The 24,527-nt window shown below is 32.7% G+C and overlaps 1 protein-coding gene across 1 annotated transcript; it reads right to left on the bottom strand.

Annotated features, from left to right (window-relative positions):
- Positions 1-1,151: 1,151 nt before the first annotated feature.
- Positions 1,152-23,914, bottom strand: LOC143252778 (neuromedin-K receptor-like). Its single transcript, XM_076505457.1, has 4 exons — positions 22,984-23,914; positions 5,486-5,586; positions 3,933-4,023; positions 1,152-2,242 (listed from the first exon to the last, which is right to left on the bottom strand). Exons 1-4 carry the CDS (start codon positions 23,773-23,775, stop codon positions 2,129-2,131), a joined length of 1,098 nt encoding a protein of 365 aa, XP_076361572.1. The 5' UTR covers positions 23,776-23,914; the 3' UTR covers positions 1,152-2,128.
- Between the last annotated feature and the right edge of the window lie 613 nt (positions 23,915-24,527).

The raw sequence follows: 24,527 nt of genomic DNA, 5'->3' as shown, positions 1-24,527 counted from the left end.
TTGAACAGAAATTAACAGTGCATATAATAAAGTTTAGAAACGGTAGTAGAATGGGATATCTGTGATCTGCCCATAAAGGGTGTCAAAGTCAAGATTCTAGCGTTGTAAGATCGCAGACATTCCGCAATGCCACTGGGGGTCGGGTTGCAAATAATAATAACAGCTTATAGAAAAAAATATAGAAATACCTTTAGCCTTTTGTAATTGATCTAATCTTAAGATGAAAAGAAATAGGCCTTTAAAAAAAAAAAGTGAATTTTGTTTTCAGAGAAAAACTACATTGAGGAATTGAATCTGGATTTTAATGTTGTGAGTTCGTAAACCTACCGCTGGGACAAATAGTCTTTTATTATTTTATAGTTCATGTCATTTGAATTATTCAAATTAAGAATAAAATGTTTTTTAAGTCAGTAGAGGTGAACGAGGTTAAATTCAAACCTAAATAATACTTTTATTTTAAACCGTACGGTGGTAATGGAAATAGAAGGTTGTAACGCCAGTAAGAAATTGATTTTGATTTTTTTTATACTGTATAAATAAATCTGAAATCATTAATTATTTTAAAACACCAATCTTTTATTTATTATTCGAAACATGAGAAAGCAATGATACTTATCCCGTACACAATATATGTTGTATATTTGTTAGATATTAATCAAATTAATAAAAGATAAACCAAAGTCGAACGTATTTATCATACACATATACAGTCTGTACTGATAGACAATTTAATATTTATGCACATATTTGATATATTCATGCTGGAAAACTGTATATATATATTCATGCATTTATATACACATGTATATGTGTGCTAAAAATACCAATTTACATATTCGTACACTTATAGTTATATACATACATGTAATTTAGGTACATGTAAGCAGAATGTACCCTAATTATACAAAAATGTATGCATGCACAAATATCAGTCTCGGGTAAGAGTTGTCAAAAATATGTTTGTATAACAAAACCAATAGCAGTAATTACCAAGAAGTGAAAGAAATATGGTGATAAAGATAAGTTTATTTATATATATATAATATATATATATAAACGAAAGAAAGGTTGAATAAGTAATAAGTCGAACGTTTTTGATATAAAATTAAAGAAAATTAAATAAAAAGACTAAAATTACATATTCATAAATCACTGATATACTTTGTAGTACGTATATTTGATAGCTTTAAGAACAACTATCGTTATAAATCTTCAATATTTATCGATGTTTATGCAATTTATTTCGCCGCAATTACAGTAAAATGAACTGCTAATTTGAGCTTTTTCGTAATGTAGAATTATTTAAATTACATATGTATTTATATCACTTGTGAAATGGAATAGGTTGTGTGTCTGTAACATTTATATCTATCTCATGGCCGGTAAGATGTGGTTATTATTTTTAATATAACTAGAAAATCAGACATCATGAGAGAAATGACAATTTAATATTAGTAGAAATAGTCATACCTTAAACATTGTAATAAAATAGGAAATTCTTAAGTAAGATATGTTTCTCAGAAACATTAATTCTAATATGGCTAATTGTATTCCATGTCTCAATAAACATAAAGTTCCACGTATTTTGCTTGGACTAGCAGATCTCTTTATCTCCAAAATATTGAGACATGATTATATTAGAAAACTATATCTGTCTCTATATCAGTTAGCAAATTAATTGTATTTTAGTCAAAATGAATCCTTTCAGTGATGAAGCTAAAAACCTGTAGCAAATTTGCCGCTGTTGATTTACTGGGATAATTACGTTTAGTCAAGTCACATATCTGAACTAAATGAAGTTAATTAAAACCATTTGTAAATAAGATTTTTGAGAACGAGTTAATTCATTAACCAATGAATATTCAGGTTTATGTTTTGCTGTAATATTTTAGAATGCTTCTAGTATAGTTACAGGCAACTGGGAGGCACATATCTATCAAAAGAACAAAAATAACGAACAATATTTGTTAAAGATAATTTATCGCAGAAGTCCTATTCGGTTAATTTCTTATTCAAAAATAACTCTTTGCTGGACATGTCCTGGTAAAATTACTACGATTTCTCTTTAGCACGTGCGAAAACACAGAAGTATCCTAATTGATCTTTAAGATTGAAACTCAGCTCTTTGTTATCCATATCTGGAAGACAGCGAATGATCCAATTCTTTCTGTTTCTTCTGCTGTCTTTGCAACAGTTTCGTACAATATGTTAAACGATTCCTGAACTCTGTGTTGAATCTCTCCTGTAAGAAGATATAGAATGGGCCTGAACATAGATAAATTTGAACAAAACATAAGATAAAATAAAGATATTTCAAAAAATGTATCACTTATATTTATTCAGACTTAAATAATATATTGACATTACATATGCGCATATATATATACTTTTACCATACACAAAAAAATTTCTGAAAACACACGTGGTATCTCCCTAAATGAAAAGTAATTGCCGTGACCTAAGTATCATTACCACACATTAGGTTACAGAGCAATCTACAGGAATGAATACAGCTCCTTAAAAAGCTGAATTACTTTTCAGACTCAAACTGATTACATTTATTGGTACTTTCCACATCTTATCTATCGTATCCTACACACAAAAGGCACACACAGTTAATGCTTATAGAAATGAATAAATATTATTTTATACTAGTATTAATCTTATAATAATTATTTACAATCTGCTACATACAATTTCGAGCAATGCCATCTTATATAAAAATAGCTATATTCACTTGTTCTTCAATATGGGAATTTTAAAACGATATTTTTATTCAATGTTCTTTAGGAAGTAAAACTAAAAACGTTAAACTACATATAAAAATGTCCCTCTGTGTAACAGTTTCAAGTCTTCAGATTTACAGCCCTAAAATCAGGAATTCGATCTCTGTCGATGAATACACATAATAGATTTATTAAAGAACTTGATCAGTTTGTTTCTTATTAAGCCCAAAGCACAAAGGGTTATATGTGCTCTGCCCATCATGGGTATTGAAATTCGATGTTTAGCAGTACAAGTCCGCAAACATACTGCTACCACTGGAGGCATGCGCATAACAACACACGGGTGTAAAGAAATTCATTATTCTCGTTATTCTAATAATCAGGCCTGGCATGGCCTAGCGCGTAAGGCGTGCGACTCGTAATCCGAGGGTCGCGGGTTCGCGCCCGCCTCGCGCCAAACATGCTCGCCCTTTCAGCTGTGGGGTCGTATAATGAAACGATCAATCCCACTATTCGTTGGTAAAAGAGTAGCCCAAGAGTTGGCGGTGGGTGGTGATGACTAGCTGCCTTCCCTCTATACTTACACTGCTAAATTAGGGACGGCTAGCACAGATAGCCCTCGAGTAGCCTTTGTGCGAAATTCAAAAACAAACAAACAAAATTCTAATAATCAATTTTCAGTATTTATATAGAAAATCATAGATACTTTTAAAAATTAGAACCGCATTTAACACTAGACATTATGCTATTACACAGAAGTATTACATACTCATAGCCTGAGATTGTATCGAAATGTTATTCATAGTGTCAAATTATTTTACTGGTGAAATTATCAGGTGAATTATAGAAGTCTGTCCGATTCTAAACGGTGGACTCAGCATATAGGCCGATGTGACTTTGCTGTAAGAAAATACATACACACACACACACACAGATTCTAAATGGTTTGTTTAAACAGTTCTTCTTTTAGGGGATTACTACTGTTAACATTGAGTGGATTTGTTTAATCTGACGAATAAACTTAATTACAAACTCAATTCTTTATTTCACTCTGTCGCGCATCTTACACGTACATCTCTTCATATAAACAAAAAAAATCAGATCAAATGATGGCATTCATTACTGTAACTAAACTTACAGAGACTTCTTAACTACTAGGTGTTTATCACACAAACGTTCATAAACCTACTCAGTTTAATAACTTACGTTGTAGATGGCGTACACAAAGGGGTTATAACAAGAGTTGCTCATGGCCATCCAGTGACAACAAAACCAGATGACGTTGATATACTTATATCTGTAGAAATTATATAATTTGTTTAATAATAGCATTTTGAAAAACAAATCTTTGAGAAATTCACGTCTTTGTCAAAGCATGAAATAAAGAGAAATAAACATGAAAAAACAGAAATTAATTAAACGAAGCGTACAAGTTTCTTTTGGAAGCACGGGACAATATAATGATGTTAATCTAATTAAAGTTAGCGATATTTTCTACAATTAATTTTTGTTGAAGAATGAAACGTTCGTAATTAACTCTTGGTTTTGAAACCTCGAATGTGATATAAAATCCACTCTTTGTAATAGCCCATATCATAAAGCCACAGGGGAAATATAAAATATATTTTCGTTGATATTCAGTAATGAGGTTTCGCTTAAAAGGTTTTACAAATGACTTAAGATATATGATTTAGGAAAGAACTGTCGTGAGAAAAAAACATTAATAATACCAAGGGTTAAGACTTTAGGAACAGAACGTTGAAATAATCACATAACGTCGGTAGACGTTAAGAACACTTGAACAAGGAAGTATCTTATAGTAATATAATATTAGGTAGGTAAACTCTTCCCTATGTTTACAAATAGTTTCTTGTCTACCAAGAAATAAAGATAAGAAAAACGTTTTGAAAATTATCATTTGGTGTACAGGTGGTGTAATTAGCTTCAACCAGTATAACAATACAAAAAGCTATTAATACAAGCAGCATTTACCAGAAGAGAATAATTTACCAGGAAACAATAACTTATTTTCCAGAATACACTTTATCTGTAGATTATATCGTTTCTACTTACAAAATCAGTGCCCTCAGTCTGTTTTATTAAACTTATGTTATAAAACTACATATAGTTGGCACTCGTAAAATAGTTATTTTGAGAAAAAAACATTTTACTTCTACAGGGTGTTCGGAAAGTCACTGTGCACTTATATATTTATTAACAGACATGTTTCAATATAGAATACAGGAGGTAAATATGAATGACAATTATAAACAATGTTGAAAGTGACCCCCGTTGGCATCAATACAGGCCAGGATCCTTCTTATTTTGTTTCTAAACATCGCTATCAGTTGCTGGCTAGAAATAGACTGAATAAAATATTATTACAAAACTGCACAGTGACTATCACAAATGCAGGCGTAAAGGTGCACTTTAATCAAAGTAAATTAATGATGGGAGGCAAAATAGTTGTAGTATTACTAGCACAATCTTATGTTATTAACATAGAAAGATACATTACATTTACTTTACATTTGGCAAGTAGTTTTATTGTTATGTGAAAGAATAAATTATTAATGTCCAAATAAAAATGTACATAGATTTCTACATATAATGAGAGGAAACGACACCAATTCAATTAACATCTAATTATTCCTATGCTATCAAAGTCAAGTAAAACTTCAAATATGCAAACAAAATATAACCAACGATGAAACTCGATAATTATTTGGTCTCATGAGCTTAAACTTACGCACACTTACGTATTGATTGTTGGGTACACTTCTTGTAAAATATTGTACGTTTGGAATGGTAACCAACATATGGTGAACAGAGCAACCACGATAAACAGCATTTTGATGACCTGTAAGCAAAAATAATTTCAATTTTTACTGAAGAAGTAAATTAAATCTTATCATGCTCTTTGCTGTCTTCAATCTCACATCCTGATATTATGAAATATACTGATCGTAACGTTCTAATGGTAATAAGATGTGTGAGACTTACTTGGTATGATACTTATGATGTATAAGTTTTCAAAAACTATATTTGATCACATTACAATTTCAGCAAAACTAATCACAGGAATAGACAATGCTTTTCTATTGATTCAGTTTTCAAAGAGCTTCGGGAATATACTTTGACAACAAATATCTTTTAGTGTTCTCGCGGCCATGGAGGTCACAATAAGCTGTTTTCAGTGTTTGATGGAATTAAATTTGCTTATATATTTGTCTTTCAAATAAAATGTTTGACATAAGAAACGTTTCATCTTAAAAATCGCTGCTACTGTCATAGATCTGACCCGGTTGATGTACTTTTGGACAAATATGATACTACGGATTCGAAAAAAAAAGTGTTAAATGCTTAACCTGTGTAGAAGCTATGTGTTTTCCAAATGTTAAAAAAACTCAACAAATTATGTAAATAATGTGCGTTTACTTACTAGGATTGCCTGAGGTGTCAATATGCATATTACTGATTCTTACCATACCGTACCCCTCCATTCTGGTTTTCAAGAAAAACATCTAATGTCCGAGGGCGACGGTTTCCAAGCATCCATAACAACAGTGTGGTTATACAGAAATCTATAAGCATATAATTCGATATGTCCAGCGACATTACTTGTATGATTTTTTCGGACAAAGTTACACGAGGGCTATCTGCGTTAGCCTTCCCTAATTTATCAGTGTAAGACTAGAGGAAAGACAGCGAGTCATCATCACCATTTACCGCCAACTCTGGAGCTACTCTTTTTACCAAAGAATAGTGAGATTGCAGTCACATTATATCGCCCTTACGGCTGAAAGGGCGTGTTGTAACAGGGAGTCGAACCCACGACCTTCAGATTACGAGTCGAACGCCCGAACCATCTAGTCATGCCAGGCCTCTATTATTTGAAGATTAGTGACGACTTATACAGAAAACCCATAAGAAACTTTGCACAAAACAAATAAATCAATGCTAACTTTACTGTTGGAAAAAATGGAGGAATTTGAAAATATTATAGTTTTAAATTAACTTAAAAGTGGGCCTTTTCCTTCAAAACTGTAATTACCTTTTACATTTTTGTTATCTCTTTACTTGCATATGATAATATATCTATCACAGAGCAACGATTTCTTTCGTTATAACCTACAGCTTATGTTGAAGCATGCTTAACTAAAGTAAATATGTCAGCCGTAAGTAATTGTCTTGAAATTGACAAGATGATATAATCAAATTATACATGAGGGTATCTTGTCACGTGATTGAGGGAACTACGAGAAAAACTTTCAAGGACGCTACTACCATTTATTGTTATATCTATTAAAAATGATTATAGAAAAACGCAGAAAAAAACAACAGAAAAAACAAAATTAAATTAAGACAGTGCTTCATTTCTATCAACTAGTTTCTAAAGGATATTGATTTCTCTACTAAAGATCGATACTCTGGTATTGAATTATCACAGTCCCACAGTCAATTTTTAGAATCATGACTACTCTTCGTCTGTCATCCATTAATAAAACTAAAATTAAAAACCAAGAAAAATGAGATCGTAACGTGTATTAATTATATTATCTTGTCTTCGATAGAAATAAATTAACGAGACTTGTAGTTTTCCTGAAATAAAATTTACTTATTTTACTTTCTTTGCTATAGGTCTGGTACAAACCTCAAAATATACGAAAAAATAAAAAAGACAAAAGCTTCGTAAACGACTATTTTAGGCCCTCAATTTCTGTCACTTATCCACCAAAGTAGATCATAGTAACACTTATGAACTAATAATAACTTTTGTTTACCTTCTAGCTTTAACTTTAACTGCAGAACTTTAACAATAACAATATTAACGTAAAAAAAGAAATAACGCTATTTACAACTTCTGTAATAAGTCATATAATATATATAAAGCTAATTTTGTTTGCACCTTTCATATATCTGTTCTTTATACATTTCCACATTTCTTAGTTAATAGCACCAAACTTGAGACAGTGATATAAGATGATATGTGCGTGTATGTATGTGTTTCTCGTAGCAAAGTCACATCAGGCTATCTGCTGAGTCCATCAAGGGGAATCGAACCCCTGATTTTAGCGTTGTAAATCTGAAGACTTACCGCTGTACCAACGGGGAAGATGATATGAGGAAGAAGGTCAGAAAGGAGTGGGGATTTGACCTCTCCCTTCTAATTCCATAGTGATAGAATTCTTGAAAACATTATGTCTTTCATTTCTGTATTGGTACCTTTTGTGTATTTTCTGCAATTTTAATGTTTATAATGTTTATTTAATCAGAAGCAGTGAATAAAAGAAGTAAAAACACAATTAAAGATTAAATATCTGGACTTTTTCAAACATGTTACTTGTTTCTTTAAATAGGACAGAAAATGTCACTCACTGACCAGTTATGTTTTTTACTAGGTACAGTGTAATAATAGTTATAGCACCAGTATTGATTCCAATGTTAATTAGCTAATAGGAATCACATTAGGTGTTGCTTCAGATGGAAGGAAATGATCTGTGTGATATCACAAGCATTAGTTTCAAAGAGAGCTGTCAGAGGGCGAATAGTTTCATGGTTGAATTGAATGGAATGAAATAGGAGGTGACATTCCTAAAGATTTTCCCAACACGCACTCATCAATCCTGTTGCATCTACTGCCATTAAAGATCATTTGCCAAATATTATCCTACTTACCTATTCATCCAAGTGATTCTATAGCACTTCAACTTAATCAATAGAGTTAAATGTATTTAAAAGAGTGTGATGTTATCAGAAAGTTTTATTGATTTACTATTTGTGGCTCTATCAACATTATTAAAGTAAATAAGGCTTTTCATTTTTAGGAAGATATAATCTGTACAGAAATATCTAGAGAAAACAAAATCTACCATAGAACCTTATGACCAGGAAGCAAGGGCATCAACTAGAGCTGTTAGAAATCGGAAAGCTTATTTTACTCAACTGACGAAAAAATATCTGCATTTAATACACGTGATATTAATTTTGCTTTTCAGCTCTTGGAAATATTCCAAAGGCTAATTGTGATTCTTTTAACGCCAGAGAGCATGGAAGTGAATTTTCAAATATGATTTAAAGGTTAACTCGACTTGTTTTAATATTTAACTTTTATAAAAACATAAGGCAAGTTTATTTAAAATGTAAATGTATCCAATATAAAAAGTTGAAATAGCAAACACTTAAGTAACTGTTACAAATTTTAATAATAACAAAATTCTGCTTACGTTCTCCAGAAAAACATAAAAAAGTTACAAGTGTTTACGTCTGTTACTCTTAACAGCTCCCTCTGAATGAAAACAAAAGATTGCAACTGAATGAATAGGAACCATAACGGTTTTTTACACTACGTTATTTAGGAAATAAAAATGAATATTAAAAAATGCATACATAATCGCTCTCCGATGACTCTTAGATAGATTTTGGACCTATAATACTAAAAATTGGTCTCCGTAACAGTGACGGACTCAACACAGATAACCAATTGTGGGACTTTGCATTCAACAACAACAAAGAAACAAAGAAAACAAAATTTCATAGGTCTCTCAGTGTTGTATAATTTCGATAAACACTGTACCAGTACACTATAATGCATTCCAGACAATAAATAATATATTATACATAATAATTCAACAAGTGGATAATCTTTAGTGCTTTATTATATGTCAGTAAACGAAATGTAAATGTCTCATTAACAAGGAAGTATTCACTTACGTTCTATGTAATAAATAACAATCTTCTAAAAGTACCACACTGAATATATATAATTTCATATGTTTTTTTGAAAACAAATCTACTTACAAAAAAAAAAAGCTAACTTATTCTGAAGAAATATAGGGATAAAATATATAATTGATCTGCAAATATCGCTCATCCCAGGGCTCCCTCTAGCCTACAATTTTGTGTGCTTAGAAATGTTTCACTTAACTTTTTTGATACAGTTTTACTTTCAGGCGATAAGAGCAGTAATAGCTGATATTTTTTCCACTTACTGGAATTAGCTTCGCCTCATCGTAACAACTTGTACATGTATTTACGGATTTATTTTATCCTCAAAATGTGAATATATTCTTTTATTATGTCTAATTTATTCTTTTATTCGCTGTTCCCGCTGCAGTTGAATCCAGTTTTGCATAGTTCACGGTTCATCAGTAATGCTTGGAAAAGCGAAGCAAATAAATAAGGAAAGCCTCATATAGTGATGGAATTTAAACAGTTTATTTTATTATAATATATATATGTATATTTCGTTACTCACCACTACTAACCTAAAATTCTTTAGGTGTTTGAATAACCAGTTATTCCACTAAATAAGAATATAGAATTAATTGTAAAATGAAATAAATATTATATAATCCGAGCGCTTTCGAAAAGTGGACCTTTCTTATTCAGGTCAACCTTTCAAAAGTGTCGGGTTATAGAAATTTTATTTCATGTCTTCACTTGAATCTACGTGCGTTTCTAACATCATGAATAATTAACTGTGAAGTTATATTAACATGTTATTCAAACGTGTAATTTATTTCAGGTTATTAGTCGTGAATAAAGGAGCATACATTAAAACCAAAAAACAAATACTTACGTGCAGCAATTTGAGAACTTTTTGGTGTATGGTATTACTGTGTGATTTGTTTGAGTTTTACTAGTATCGTTGCTTAAACATTTGAACTTTTATACAAAAATACCACGTCATTTAAGTTGTAAATTTTATTATACAAATTATTGTTCTCTTGAAAATTTAAGGTATCACTTAATCATAGCCAGGTTATACAAATTAGCAAATGTACTTCTTCCTTTACACAACTTTTGTATGTATTCTGTTTTAGTGGTAAATATTTTTGTGGATGTATATTTTGAGTAAATAATGAAAAGCTTTTACAAGTAGAGCAAATTTCATCATTATAATTATAACATTAGAGTAAACATTTATCGTATTTCTTCAAATATAGAATATTCTATATTGTACATTTGTTAAGTAACATTGAGAACTCAAGGCTCTTTCATAAATAAGTTAAAGTAATGGAAGCCTGGCAAAAGTATTTTACGTATTAACTTTGACGTCATACTGGATCAACAGGTTATAAACTAAAGCCATCGTTTTCAAATCATAGCTATGCATCTAGTTCATAAAAGAAACATCGCTATACATCTATTTTATAATAATAAATTATCGCTATACATCTAGTTCATAATAATAAAACATCGCTATACACCTTGTTCATAATAATAAAACATCGCTATATACCTTGTTCATAATAATAAAACATCGCTATATACAGAGTGTTCGGAAAGTCACTGTGCAGTTTTGAAAGCAGTGATAACAGCGTTCATTCAGTCTATTTCAAGCCAGCAACTGATAATGGTGTTTAAAAAGAAAATAAGAAGGATCCAAGCCTGTATTGATGCCAACGGGGGTCACTTTCAACATTGTTTATAATTGTCATTCATATTTACCTCCTGTATTCTATATTGAAACATGTCTGTTAATAAATATATAAGTACACAATGACTTTCCGAACACCCTGTATTTAGTTCATAATAATAATAAGTGACATACTCTTATAGTATAAAGCAGTGTTTATGATTTTTTATCAATTTATTTTATTAAAATTAATATTTCTTTATCAGCTAGTTTTCTGGTTATGACATATTAATAAATTTATAAGGAAAATTTGAAACAAAGTATAGTCTGAAACAGTTTTAGTGAAGAAAATATTTGAATTTCGAGCAAAACTACACGAGGGCTATATGCGCTAGCCATCCCTAATTTAGTGTAAGACTAGAGGGGAGGCAGCTAGTCATCACCACTTTCCACCAATTCTTAGGCTACTCTTTCACTATCGCATAGCGGGATTGACCGTCACATTTTAACGCCCACACGGCTGAATGAGTAAGCATGTTTGGTATGACAGGGATTCGAATCTTTGAATTACGAGTTGAGCGTTTTAACCACCTGGCCATGCTGGGTCTATGAAGAAAAGAAACAAGTATTAATAGGAAATACGGTGTTATGCTGTTTTGTATTAATTTAGCAATAAACAAAAACAGAAAAAGTCCACAAATTACTGTACAAGGTACAGGCATAAAAAAGATAAAAATTCGGACATGTAGTATAACAACCAATGTATTATATTGTACAATATAATATTGTACAACTGTACAATTAACAATGATTATTTAAAAGACATTAGTGCACTTCTTTATTTACCAATTGCGTTAATCTAGTTTAAGAAAAAGTGTTTAGCATTTTGCATAACGTGATATTTTATCAAACTCCTTTTTATAGAGGATTTTGGAATTCATTGACTTTAATGCTAATTATCGCACGGTTTATGTATATTATATATTTTGTGAGCCAATAAACAGTTTTAAATAAATATTCATTCTTTATTTACTCATCAATATGCAATCGATTATGCCCAAGAATATAAAAAAATACGATATTAACATAAAATTTTCAATCTAATCAGAATTTAAGAATAAATACGTTCAGATTTCAAGCTTATAAAAATGCTGAATTCGATGCATTAACTGCTAAATGAAAGGAAAGATACGATTGTTTTCATTTGTTTCATATTATCATCTAATTTTTTACAATAAAATCACATTTTATGGTATATCTGGAAGAACTTGCAATAAAAAAAATAAAAATTGCAATAATTAATAAGTAAATCTTCCTAGCCACTATGTACAGTGGAACGCCATTAAGCCGCGGATCAGTAAACCGCGAAATCGCTTAAGCCGCTGTAGCAAGTCTTGTGAGCGATGTGAGCGAGGATTATCGCGGCTCACCGCTAATTTAAGAACGTGTAAAAACGCTGCTTACGAATTTAATCCTGGCTTTATAACTTCAAGGGGATATTTAAAAAGGATTTGCTTTAATTTGGGAAAAAAATAAAATATATTACAATAGATATCGACCGTTAATCTACCTTATCCGCTCTCTATGTCAGCTTTATTGAGGCCGCCATTGTTACCGAATCACACCTCTCCATATATTAAAGTTAATCCGTGGTAAATCCATGAAAAAAGTGATCAATAATTAAAGTATTATTTTTAATTTGATAATCCGATATAATGATCACGCAATGGCCCGAATGATGCTCCTCGGCGGAGCTGTTGGCGACTTCGGCTTTTCAGTCACAAAGGTTTAAGCCGCGGTTAAGCAGGTTGACCCCTCCAAATACCGCGGCTTAACGGCGCTCCACTGTAGTTTCAAAGATTTTACTAATAAATCAAGGTTGATTTCACTTCTTATCGAATAAGTTTGATAATAGTATGTATGAAATACATTAAAGTAATTTAACTTAATACACTAAATAGAATGTAATAGTAACTGATTTACCCAAAGTTCTTTATATAAACATTAATGTTGTTAGCTATACAGCGAAGTTATGCGTTCCTCATTTCTTTTATGAACTCAGTTGTTATGATATGATATAAGTAAAGTATGAAGAGTAATTATTATTAATTTTATTTAACTAGTTTAAAAATCAGAACTAAGGTAAGATATTAACAACTTTTACTTGAAATCACTTACATTTTGTACTAATCACTGTCTTCAAACCTCACTCCAGCCACAGTCTGAAAAAATATATCATTATATCCATTTTCTCAAGTAGTAACAAAGTTGAAATATTTGCTAGCAGCTCGTAACGTTGTCCGAAAATTTGCCAGATGTATGCATTCCACCCCCCCCCCCCCCAAGACAAAAACGTATTTCAAATATACCAACCCCTGTTTCTTGTTCGTGTTCTTACCGGTAATTACATTTACAGTTGTTTTCTTCAAATTCAACAGATGGCAGCACAAAAGTATGGTGCTGCATTCTCTGTACAAGTAAAAGATAATTGATATTAATCGCTAATATTTGAAAAATGTGTACAAATTATTTGTATGAAGTGACAAACATACTTAGGGTACCATTTATGCAGAAAGGTCTCCTCATCTATGTAATTATAACTTTAACTCATTATGTAAATGAGACTGGAAGAAATTTCAGCCCTTCACAAAATGTATATTATATATATATATATGTACACACATTTCACGTGTTTCTAAATTGCTATTGAAAATAATCAAACTTTTTACTATCAAGCATTTATGTTCAATACTCTTTTACCACTATACACCTATAATAACAAATATTTTATGCAAAACTTTGTTTTGATTGCTACTATTACGTGGCATGACATGACATTTAGAGATGTCACTAGTGATATATTTCGTTTTTGTTTTTTGAATTAAATGGGTATCAGCTAACACTTTGACATAAAGTATCATAGACAACTTGAACATTAAAACATGATCTTGTGTCAGCAGGAACTTTGACGTCTAGTAAAATCAAATGGTACTTATATGATGAAATCCTACGTGATAAAACAATAATCAAATTATATTATTAAAATAGCATACAGATAACACATACGTTTTACACACTGTTTCAGGAACAAATAAAGGTAAATTAAATACATACTTAGTGCACATTTCCAAAGCAAAAATAATAATAAAATTATATTTAAATTTGGTAAGATTAAAAATTGTAAATTGAATTTCAAGAATAAAATAAATTACAATTAAAGATGTGTTATTATCGTTACAAAATTTGTTTTTTGTTATTTAAAAAATACATCAATCGCAACTTTCGCTTTTCACAAATAACATTTCAAAGCATCTTTCCTCTGAAAGACGACCAGTTAAAGTACATTATATAATTTATAAACGTTATATATATATATAAATTAGCACAAGCAAGTTGAAACAACTAATTCATGAAAATCATTTTCTCTAACATATTTTGCGCTGTCATCATGAAAGATAATCTTTGCTTAGTTCAAGATTCGAATTATCGATTGTTGTTAATAAACTGTAGTGTTTTTTTAAAGTTGAACCATTATTTTGTTTCTTGTTTTACAATGTGTTTTTTATGGCAGAATACACTGGCAGTGAACATTCAGTTCTATTGCCTATGTTAACTTTTTCTGGAACAGAAAAAACTGAAACTCTCAACTAATAAAAATAAAATAGGAGAAGAGAAAATTGCAAAAACCCTGCAAGTCGAAGCAAGTTATAAATTTCTTGCCTCTGTGATATGTAATACTTGGTCATTAATTAGAGCTGAAAGGAAGATTGGAAAATATTCTGATGGGTAAATTCGAAGGCAGATGATCGAGACAAAAGCGAAGACTTAATTAGGAAAGTTGATGCAGGCAGGAAGCAATGGAAAACAATAGTTGTCTACATGCAGAACTAGGAAAACCCGGAATTGATTAATTGATCGTAATACAATTATGAAAACATGGTTGATTAATTGATCGTAATGTAACTGGGAAGAACAACATGATTGATTAATTGATCGTAATGTAATTGAGAAGAACAACATGACTGATTAATTGATCGTAATGTAATTTGGAAGAACACCATGATTGATTAATTGATCGTAATGTAATTTGGAAGAAAAACATGATTGATTAATTGATCATAATATAATGCTGTAAGAAATGACTAAAGATTTATTAATACATATATAAATTCAAAACGGTTACAGGCATTTTTCATTAATTAACCACATCGTGCAATGAGGTCTAGTGTAGAATGAGTTTTGAAAAGTCATTTCAAAGAACTCGATAACCTCGATGTTAATAAGCTATGATAAGATTCAAAATACAAAGCAACGTACCAATTTGTTATGGTGTAGTAAGTTTGTAACACATATTCATGAAAAACAACAATTGCCTAACTTAAAACAACCTATATTATATGTAGAACTACTGCCTTTGATATTTGATCTTCCTTCTAAAGAGATGTCTTTCCACTACCTGAATAGTAACACTAAATGTACTCTAGTCCTAAAGAGTTGTTACATGTATGGTTAAACATAAAACATGATTTTTTCTTATTATTATAAAAAGAAGTGTAGAATCCTTTCTGAACAGTTTGAAGTTGTGATAAATATTTAACATACAGAATGATTATGAAGTCAGGTGAGTGTTTGAAACTTCTAAAAAAGAAGGGGGCAAATATTTTATTTTGACAAAGAAGTGATACAAAAATTAGATTGAACTTTCTTTTCTTTGAATTAAACAAGGATTCACTATACCATAAACTGTTCAATATTTACATCATCATCTTCTGTTATATTTTATATCATGATCATGCGTCTAGTATTCACTCCACAAATAACAGAAGCTTTGCCATAATGATATCCATCAGAATAATTGTTGGTTTATGGCAATAAATTTGCATCTTAGGAAAATCCATTAACAATGATCAGCAGAGCTGAGAAAAGGGAGTATTGCAGAGACTATGATGACATAGATCCACCGCCACGAGCCATTGTTCCAAACTTAACACTGCGATGTGTCTTCTACTTATAGCAAAAGTACAAACAGTTGTCAATTACATAGTGTACTTGTATGTCACATACGCTCTCTGTAATTCACAGAAATCAAAGAATTTCACACAATTTCTATGGCACACGTGGCCTGGCATGTCCTGGTGATTGTTCAATCCACAATCTGATAGTCGAAGGTTCGAATCCTTGCCCTTAAACATACTCGTCCTTTCAGCCGTAAAAGCGTTATAACGTGATGGTTACTTCCGCTGTTAGTTGGTAAAGACTAGCCAAAGAGCTGACACTGGATGGCGATAAATAGTTAGCTGCCTTTTCCCTCTAGTCTATCACTGCTAAACCAGGAACGGCTAGAACAAATAGTTCTCGTGTAGCTTTGCGCGAAATTCCAAACAAACCAAACGTTTTGTATTTACATCAAGTTTAGTCCCCCGCTAGTACAGCGGTAATTCTATGGACTTACAACGCTAAAATCAGGGATTCGATGCCCCTCGTTGGGCTTAGCAGATAGTCCGATGTGGCTTTGCTATAGAAAAAAAAACACACACACATATATCAAGTTTAACGTATTTTGTCTTTATATTACACTGCTTATCACACAGACTGTTACAATACCGACATTTATTTCATAAGCAGTCTGTATATTAATGAGCGTAGGGTGAAGGAGCAATTGTTCCTGTCTCAAGTTTTATGAGAGACCATTAGATACTTGGGTTGTACAAAACTGGGCTAACTGAGAGTTAACTTTATTTGATAACAATGAATTACTTAAACTATTCCATTTATTATCGTCCAGTTGCAACTACCGGTGATTTATATTTTTTGTTCGGCGAATAGCTATACATACATATATAATGTTAGTGTGTGTTTCTTACAACAATCTAACTTTACAAAAAAAAAAAGCGAAGAATATTTTTATTCTGGAACCATGTAATAAATAAATAAATCCCACGTTCTCATTGTTAACGCACCACGGTAAGCTTGTTATAACAAACGTACTACATATAGCTACTTCTGTGCAATTGTACAAAATATAAAAGTTAAGTACAAAACTATATCAGGTATATACATACAAGCAGTGAAACTGAGGGTCCCTCCCCTCCACCCTAAAGGTCGAGCTTAAATAGATAAATAACAGGAAGAACGGGTCTTATAGTTTGTGTTACAGTCATTTCAGTTTTTTATTTTGTGGATGAGCCTTCGATAACGTCTTTATACTAATTTCCCGGAAGTTCTCTATTCCAATTTAGTTGACTTGTATGATCGTTATGCCACCCCTGTAAATTCAATGAAATAAATGCCACATCACTCAATCAACTGTCCTTGTAATAGATGGAGGATTTATGTGATATGGCTCAAAATATCAATCCGCTTATAGTTGTAAGTCAAGCTTTGACAGACACATTCTATAGTATATATATATGAGTCTTAACTTTATTATTTCGTCATTACTAAGTTGTTTAATTTTCATCTTTCTATATTGTATTATATTTTTTCTGCCTATACTATTCTTTTCCGAAACGTTTTGCGTTTGTTTATCATTAATCGAGAGGCTTCTTTCTGGCTTCCATGAGAAGAACATTTGTTCGAAACGCAACCAACTTGTTTTGTTTGTTTGTTTGTTTGTTTGTTTGTTTGTTTGTTTGATTTGGAATTTCGCACAAAGCTACTCGAGGGCTATCTGTGCTAGCCGTCCCTAATTTAGCAGTGTAAGACTAGAGGGAAGGCAGCTAGTCATCACCACCCACCGCCAACTCTTGGGCTACTCTTTTACCAACGAATAGTGGGATTGACCGTCACATAATAACGCCCCCACGGCTGAAAGAGTGAGCATGTTTGGCGCGACGAGAATGCGAACCCGCGATCCTCAGATTACGAGTCGCACGCCTTAACACGCTTGGCCATGCCGCGCCCGCAACCAAATAAATAAAACTGGGTATTTGTTAGGTGACTTCTTTCTAAACATGTAATATCTTTATTTTGTTATCATGTCACTTTTCGTTTCGTTATTTGCTGATTTATTACTCAAAATATTAAATATCATGTCTCTTCTTACGAAAACATATAATAATATTCGTAATGGTATTTTGAACTACCTACATGATAGCTACCCTGCTGGTCTCCTTCCCTTTAAGGCAACGTAATTTTAAACCAGGTACTGTAATCATATATCTTTTCTTGAAACTTTTTCAAATCTAAGTTTAATTCGCCAGAGATTTTAAAATTAAATTCAACTACTTTTCTCCACAAGATAAAGAACTGACAAAGAATAAAATGACGAAATGCGCTATTATTTTGATGCGCGACACGTTAAGAAACATATGTTACAAAACACTATATTTTGTCATTTGAACTGTGTTATCAACGCCATCGACTGATAAAGCCATTGAATACGACTGTCATCATAAAGTCCGTGAGCTGAATCATACATATTACAACCAGTGGCGTTACTAGGTGATGGCACACGGGGCCCCGATGTGTTACCGAAACGCCGAAAACTCCCGAGCCAATGGGCCCCAGTCCAGAATATTTTAAATACCCAACTATGCTTCCAATTACGACACGATAAAGAAGCTAACGCTGTTAGGAAATCGTAATTCTTATCTCTTTTTACATAGGATGAAAGATTTGAGTCTTCATCAGAACGTAGGACTGTCATCTTCACATAACGACAATGAAGATCTACCAGTAAAGATATCGCTTACTTCTGTTGTCAAAATACCTCTTAAACCTACACATAACCCTTTTTAAGATCTCTATTTTAAATAAAGGCCAAGATGTTGTTCCAATAATGATGGATGTTAACGAGTTCAAAATAAAACATTAAGTTGAACATTTTTTGTCGTTTGCGTCTTCGGCCTGGCATGGCCAAGCGACTCGTAATCCGAGGGTCGCGGGTTCGCGCCCGCGTCGCGCTAAACATGCTCGCCCTCCCAGCCGTGGGGGTGTATAATGTTACGGTCAATCCCACTATTCGTTGGTAAAAGAGTAGCCCAAGAGTTGGCGGTGGGCGGTGATGACTAGCTGCCTTCCCTCTAGTCTTACACTGCTAAATTAGGCACGGCTAGCACAGATAGCCCTCGAGTAGCTTTGTGCGAAATTCCAAAACAAACAAACAAAACGTTTGCGTCTTCAAGCGCACTTCTACACTTAAATTAACTACCAGTCAAGAAAGCACCTAAACCATCTATCAATACCAATAAATCGTTTATACTTCAGCTATATAAGCAAACCAACACGTGGAAATCCTCCTCTAGATTTTTTCCCTCTCTATTACTGCATGAAGAAACACTAAAAAGAAACTTGCAACTTAGGTTTCACATCTATAGTATCTTTTAAAATCTCACTAAATACGAAAAAACATTCTTACGACTTTTGTTATTTTAACGACATTGTAGTAAAATCTAACAAAGAAGGATAAGTAATTGTTTGGAGAAAACAAACTGCATCATAAGAAAGCCAACCAACAACTATCAGACTAATCGCCCTGGTAACAACCCTTCTGATAAATATCAACATATTGTCAATGGCACAGTTTGTCACTTTATTTAGAATTGAGCACAAAGCTACTCAATGGACTATCTGTGTCCTGCCCGGTATCTAGCGGTATGAGTCCGCAGATATACTGTTGTGCCACTAGGGTGCAGTGTTACAATAGAAATAGTGATAACAAATAAGAAACTTCTATTTGAAACTTCCAGTCTACCAGCATTGTCTGGCTTATACAATCTTAGAAAGAAAACTGAATAGGGAAGATTTATAGTTTTCTATTTTTAAGCTCTTAGTTTCTACTCTTTTAGTTCATCAGCTCCCTACTTACAATTAAGACAAAAATGATGCGTTTCATGTACGCCGTTTACTAATTTTTGAGAAAAATGCGAAGAAACACATTCAAACACACACAGAGTGGCAAAGTTAATAATAAAAATATTTAATGTACAAGGTATTAAAAAAAGCTTACCTGATACAGGCATGATAGTGTATAACGCATATCTGTATGCTGTACGTACATTATCAACCTATGTTTTTCCTTGCTTATGAATATTAAACATATTAAATAAAAATACACATTTCAGTTGTAAGAATTCAATAAATATCTGAAAGATAAAGAATTATAACTCAATTATTAATAATAATGTTTGAATGAAGACAAAGAAAAACTATATGATAATATGTCAACCAAATCGTAACTAGTATATTCAGTGTTGGAGAAGTCTTTCTCCAAATACCAAGGATCTTCAAGATGGCCGTCATTCTACTGATTGATTCGCATTTTATATTAGCAAAAATTCGCTTGAAAACAGCTGTTAAGGATTAAGTCGACGAATTTCTAACTTTTAATAATTTTATTTATTTCATAGCACATCCGCATTCGAATGTGAATTATTAAACACCAAATATTATAACACCCTGGGTTATTATTTATTATTTTCTTGAATTAATGTTCTCAAGAAACTAGTCTTCTTAAAGTGGGAGAGGGGACCAAACGACAATAACATCAATGGATAAAGGGTATATTCGGCCTGATACTAAAGTTTAACTGGTAGTCAATTAATTTAACCTTATATATATATAAAGAAAGGCCTAAGTCTTCTTTGTAGTACTATTACCCTACGGAGGTTATGGATAAGCACTTGCATTAATTTAAATTGTTTTTTAAACATAGGGCAATATGCTTTCTGTGTACAGAGGGGAGTCAAACCTTGGCTTTCTGTGTTATAAGTCCGAAAATGTATCGCTTGTCTACTGGGATCCTTGCACTAATTAAATAATCGAATACGTATATGTGGTAGTTTCGTGCAAATTATTTTCCAAAAATCACTTATATATACATGATGAATTTTAAATATTTAACTAAGTAACGTTATCTTCCTATCAAATTTAATTTTCGCACTAAGATAAATTATTTCCTTATCAGCAAAGCTAATGCTTTTACCTAATTTTACTTTAATGTATCGTCAGTCACTGGATGAGAGGTGTTTACATAAACACAACATTTTTCACCTATAGATCATTATTAACTCTAGATGTTACTGGAAGACATGGGATTTAGAGAATAAACAAAGTTAATATTCATTTATCAGATTTTAATTTGCACTCAAAATTATAGGCGCTTGAATATTGACGAAAGTATAAAGAATGATAATTCGTTATTCACTGATTCGAGAATCTCTACTTGCTTATAATTACATTATTCAGAAAAATAGTTTCATCTAGTTTTTGAAAAACTGAGCGAAGTACAAAAACTTTGCATAGAAAATTTTACGTTAAAGTTCCATCCATCATCAAGAACCCAGAATTGTGTTATCTTTTGTAAGACAGTGTTTCATTGTACATACGTACATGGTTAAACAAATATTCAAAATAAATGTTTTTAATTTTTTTTGTGACGCAAGTTTTAAGTAATTAGATGACCCTCAATACGTTTCTTGACAGTTGCAGTTCTTGTTAATATAATGAGTTATATTACATGAACAAATCAACTGGTGATCAAAGGTGACACGTCCTAGTGATCAAACACGTAAGAAACTAACAGTTATGTAACAACTTGCCAAAAGTGATTAGTAATTAATTATTGTTCTTATTTTTAAATTTTCATCAGTCGCCCTTTTATATTTTATTTTATTCTATTAATAAAAAAGTAGATTACTGGATACGTCATATAAAAAATGTACAAAGTTAGAAGAGACTCTAGAAAAATGCACAATAAATCTCCGAAGGAAAATAAAAGAAACACTTAAGTAGTAAGGTAATGCACATACAAATTACAAATGTTGATACTTAACTGAATTTTTAAAATAACGCGCACAATAATCAATTTATTTAATTTTATGACACTTTATTCTAGCACCTGCGGTAACAGTGATGAAATAGTTTGTTTTCACGAGGTAAGGCTACTCTTTTGATTGACCTGCTGTTTATTTGTTTGCTTTTTAATTTCGCGTAAAGTTACACAAGGGCTATCTGCGCTAGCCATCTCTAATTTAGCAGTGTAAAACTAGAGGAAAGGTAGCCATTAATCACTACCCACCGCCAACTCTTGGGCTATTCTTTACCATCTAATAGTGGGATTGACCGTCACATTATAACGCTCCAACAGCTGAAAGAGCGAGCATGTTTGGTGCGACTAGGATTTGAACCCGCGACCCTCAGATTACGAGTCGAACGCTTTAACCCACCTGGCTATGCCGGCCCGTACCACAAAGTACTATTAGAAATGGTGTCTAGAAAGTAGTGTTAACAATGAGAATGGCCCGGCATGGCCACGTGGTTAAGGTACTCGACTCGCAATCTGAGAGTCGCGGGTTCGGATCCCGGTCGCACCAAACATGCTCGCTCTTTCAGCTGTGGGTGCGTTATAATGTGAAGGTGAATCCCACTATTCATTGGTAAAAAAAGTAGTGCAAGAGTTGAGGGTGGGTGGTGATGACTAGTTGCCTTCCCTCTAGCCTTACACTGCTAAATTAGGGCCGGCTAGCACAGATAGCTCACGTGTATCTTTGCGCAAAATTCAAAACAAACCAAACGATGAGAAGGAAAGTGGGATGCCCTTAATAATGTTATTCAAATCCCGGTAGGAGCTGCCTTTCTTCTCGTTGTGATGGGTAGATGTGCGTTAGGACAATGAAGAAGGTGACGCTTTACTTTATCAAATCATTAATTAAGACATCTCTAAATTCGGAACGATGGTTAGCAAAAATATATTCATCATATAAATCAAGAAGTTTCTCGTTCTTTAAGAATTTTCACGAATGACTCTCTTCAATATTATATAGTTTAATGAAATATTTATCTACTAACAACGAAATGAGTTTGTACCAGATATCTTATTATAATAAGAATACGTTAAATGAAAACGATACTTTTATGAGAAAAAAAAATTTATTTTGTTAAACAGATAGATACCTTTTTTCTATTTCGAAGAATAGTTTCATCTCGTTGTCCCTGGGCGTTTCCTGGAGTCTGGTTCTGTCTCAGTTTCATACTCATACGAATGTAAGCATAGCTGATTATAAACAAAGGAACAAAGTACTGGAGAGATACAAGAATGTGGTTGTACATTCTCCAGATTAAGGGTGAAATTTCAGAATTTGTACAGAAAGGTTTTGTATGGTTTCCAGTGGCAGGGTCGTATTTAAAAATTACACGGAGAGCTACAGCATTGGGAACACCCAGACCAGCAGAAAACACCCAAATACTGAGCACAACAACTTTCGCTCGAAGATTGGAGGTTCGCGCTTTCAGGGGGAACATTACAGCTCGGTAGCGATCGAGAGCAATAGATGTAAGAGTGAAAATGCTTACGTTCACCGACAAAACCTGCACAAATGGGCAGAAGGCGCACATGAAGGTTGGCAATACCCATCGTTGAAGTAATGCAGCTTGGAACTGAAAAGGAATAGAGAAAAGTCCTATAATAATATCAGCACAGGCTAAGTTGGCAATAAAACAGTTTGTGACCGTTTGCATTCGACGACTCGTAGCGACGATCCATAGAACGCAGAAGTTGCCAACAACGGCCACGAGGGAAATCGACCCATAGCACGTGGACAAGAGAACGATTATGCCAACCGGAACTTCGTACAAATCATCTTCCACGTGAGTGAGGTTATCAGGAGGCGCGGAATTACTCTCGTTGTTTAAATCGCTCATCAATTCGTTGTCTTCATATGTTACTGTATAAAGACTATTTTCCATCTTAACCACTAGAATTATGAACAACAGTGTGCTATGGAAAATATATATATATTTAATTGTTTTCAAGTCCTTACGGCTATTACCAAAGTTTGAAAAACATTCGATTCAGTTGAACAGAGCGTTACACCGTGAGAAAACTCGACGTTAGAAGCTATGTCCAGCTTGACTGAAAGACGGATGTATGGAACGACAACACCAGCCCTCATATACCAAAGTATTGACAAAGACAGTCAAATGCGCACCCCCGTGGAGGCAATGGAAAGGTGACGTCACTGTTCTGAAATTTCCCAAATACCGCAGTCTTGTGAGACGCAAGATGTTCTGGCAACTGTCAACCTACAAGTTTAACATGGTAATATAAAATGCAAATTTATTTGGCAAAGTGAAGAAATGGCTGAAGTCCCTAAAGACTGAAAAAGTGACCACTAAAGAACAGTGAGCAAAATGTGTTATAGTCTAGTTTACGAATGACATACAGTCATTTAATTTAACTTTTGCGGTGTGAATACAGCTTCAACAATTGTCAGTTGTTGATTGATATTACCTACAATATTTCAATAGAAGACATCCTTAACATAAACTTGTCTACCGATGGATTAGCGGTAGGCTTACGGACTCACGACTATGGAATTCAGTGTTCGATTCTTCACGTTGGATAGAGCGCAGACAGCCAATTACGCAGCTTTGCAGTAAAGAACAAGAGTTCCATCAATGAAAAAGATTTACAAAATAATAATTTTCTGGTTTTGAAA

Source organism: Tachypleus tridentatus, chromosome 6 (assembly GCF_004210375.1).
Source record: "Tachypleus tridentatus isolate NWPU-2018 chromosome 6, ASM421037v1, whole genome shotgun sequence".
NCBI classification, from domain to species: domain Eukaryota; kingdom Metazoa; phylum Arthropoda; class Merostomata; order Xiphosura; family Limulidae; genus Tachypleus; species Tachypleus tridentatus.
Note: the sequence above shows the minus strand (reverse complement) of the source record. Positions and strands in the feature narration are given on the sequence as shown.

Bases quoted from the DNA above. Each gene is read 5' to 3' on its own strand.
- LOC143252778 (XM_076505457.1), bottom strand. From the start codon at position 23,775: ATGGAAAATAGTCTTTATACAGTAACATATGAAGACAACGAATTGATG. The intron at 5,587-22,983 runs GTATCTATCTGT...TTTTGCTTACAG, and splicing joins TTCTTCGAAATAGAAAAAAG to GTCATCAAAATGCTGTTTAT. The intron at 4,024-5,485 runs GTAAGTGTGCGT...TAATTTCTACAG, and splicing joins GTGTACCCAACAATCAATAC to ATATAAGTATATCAACGTCA.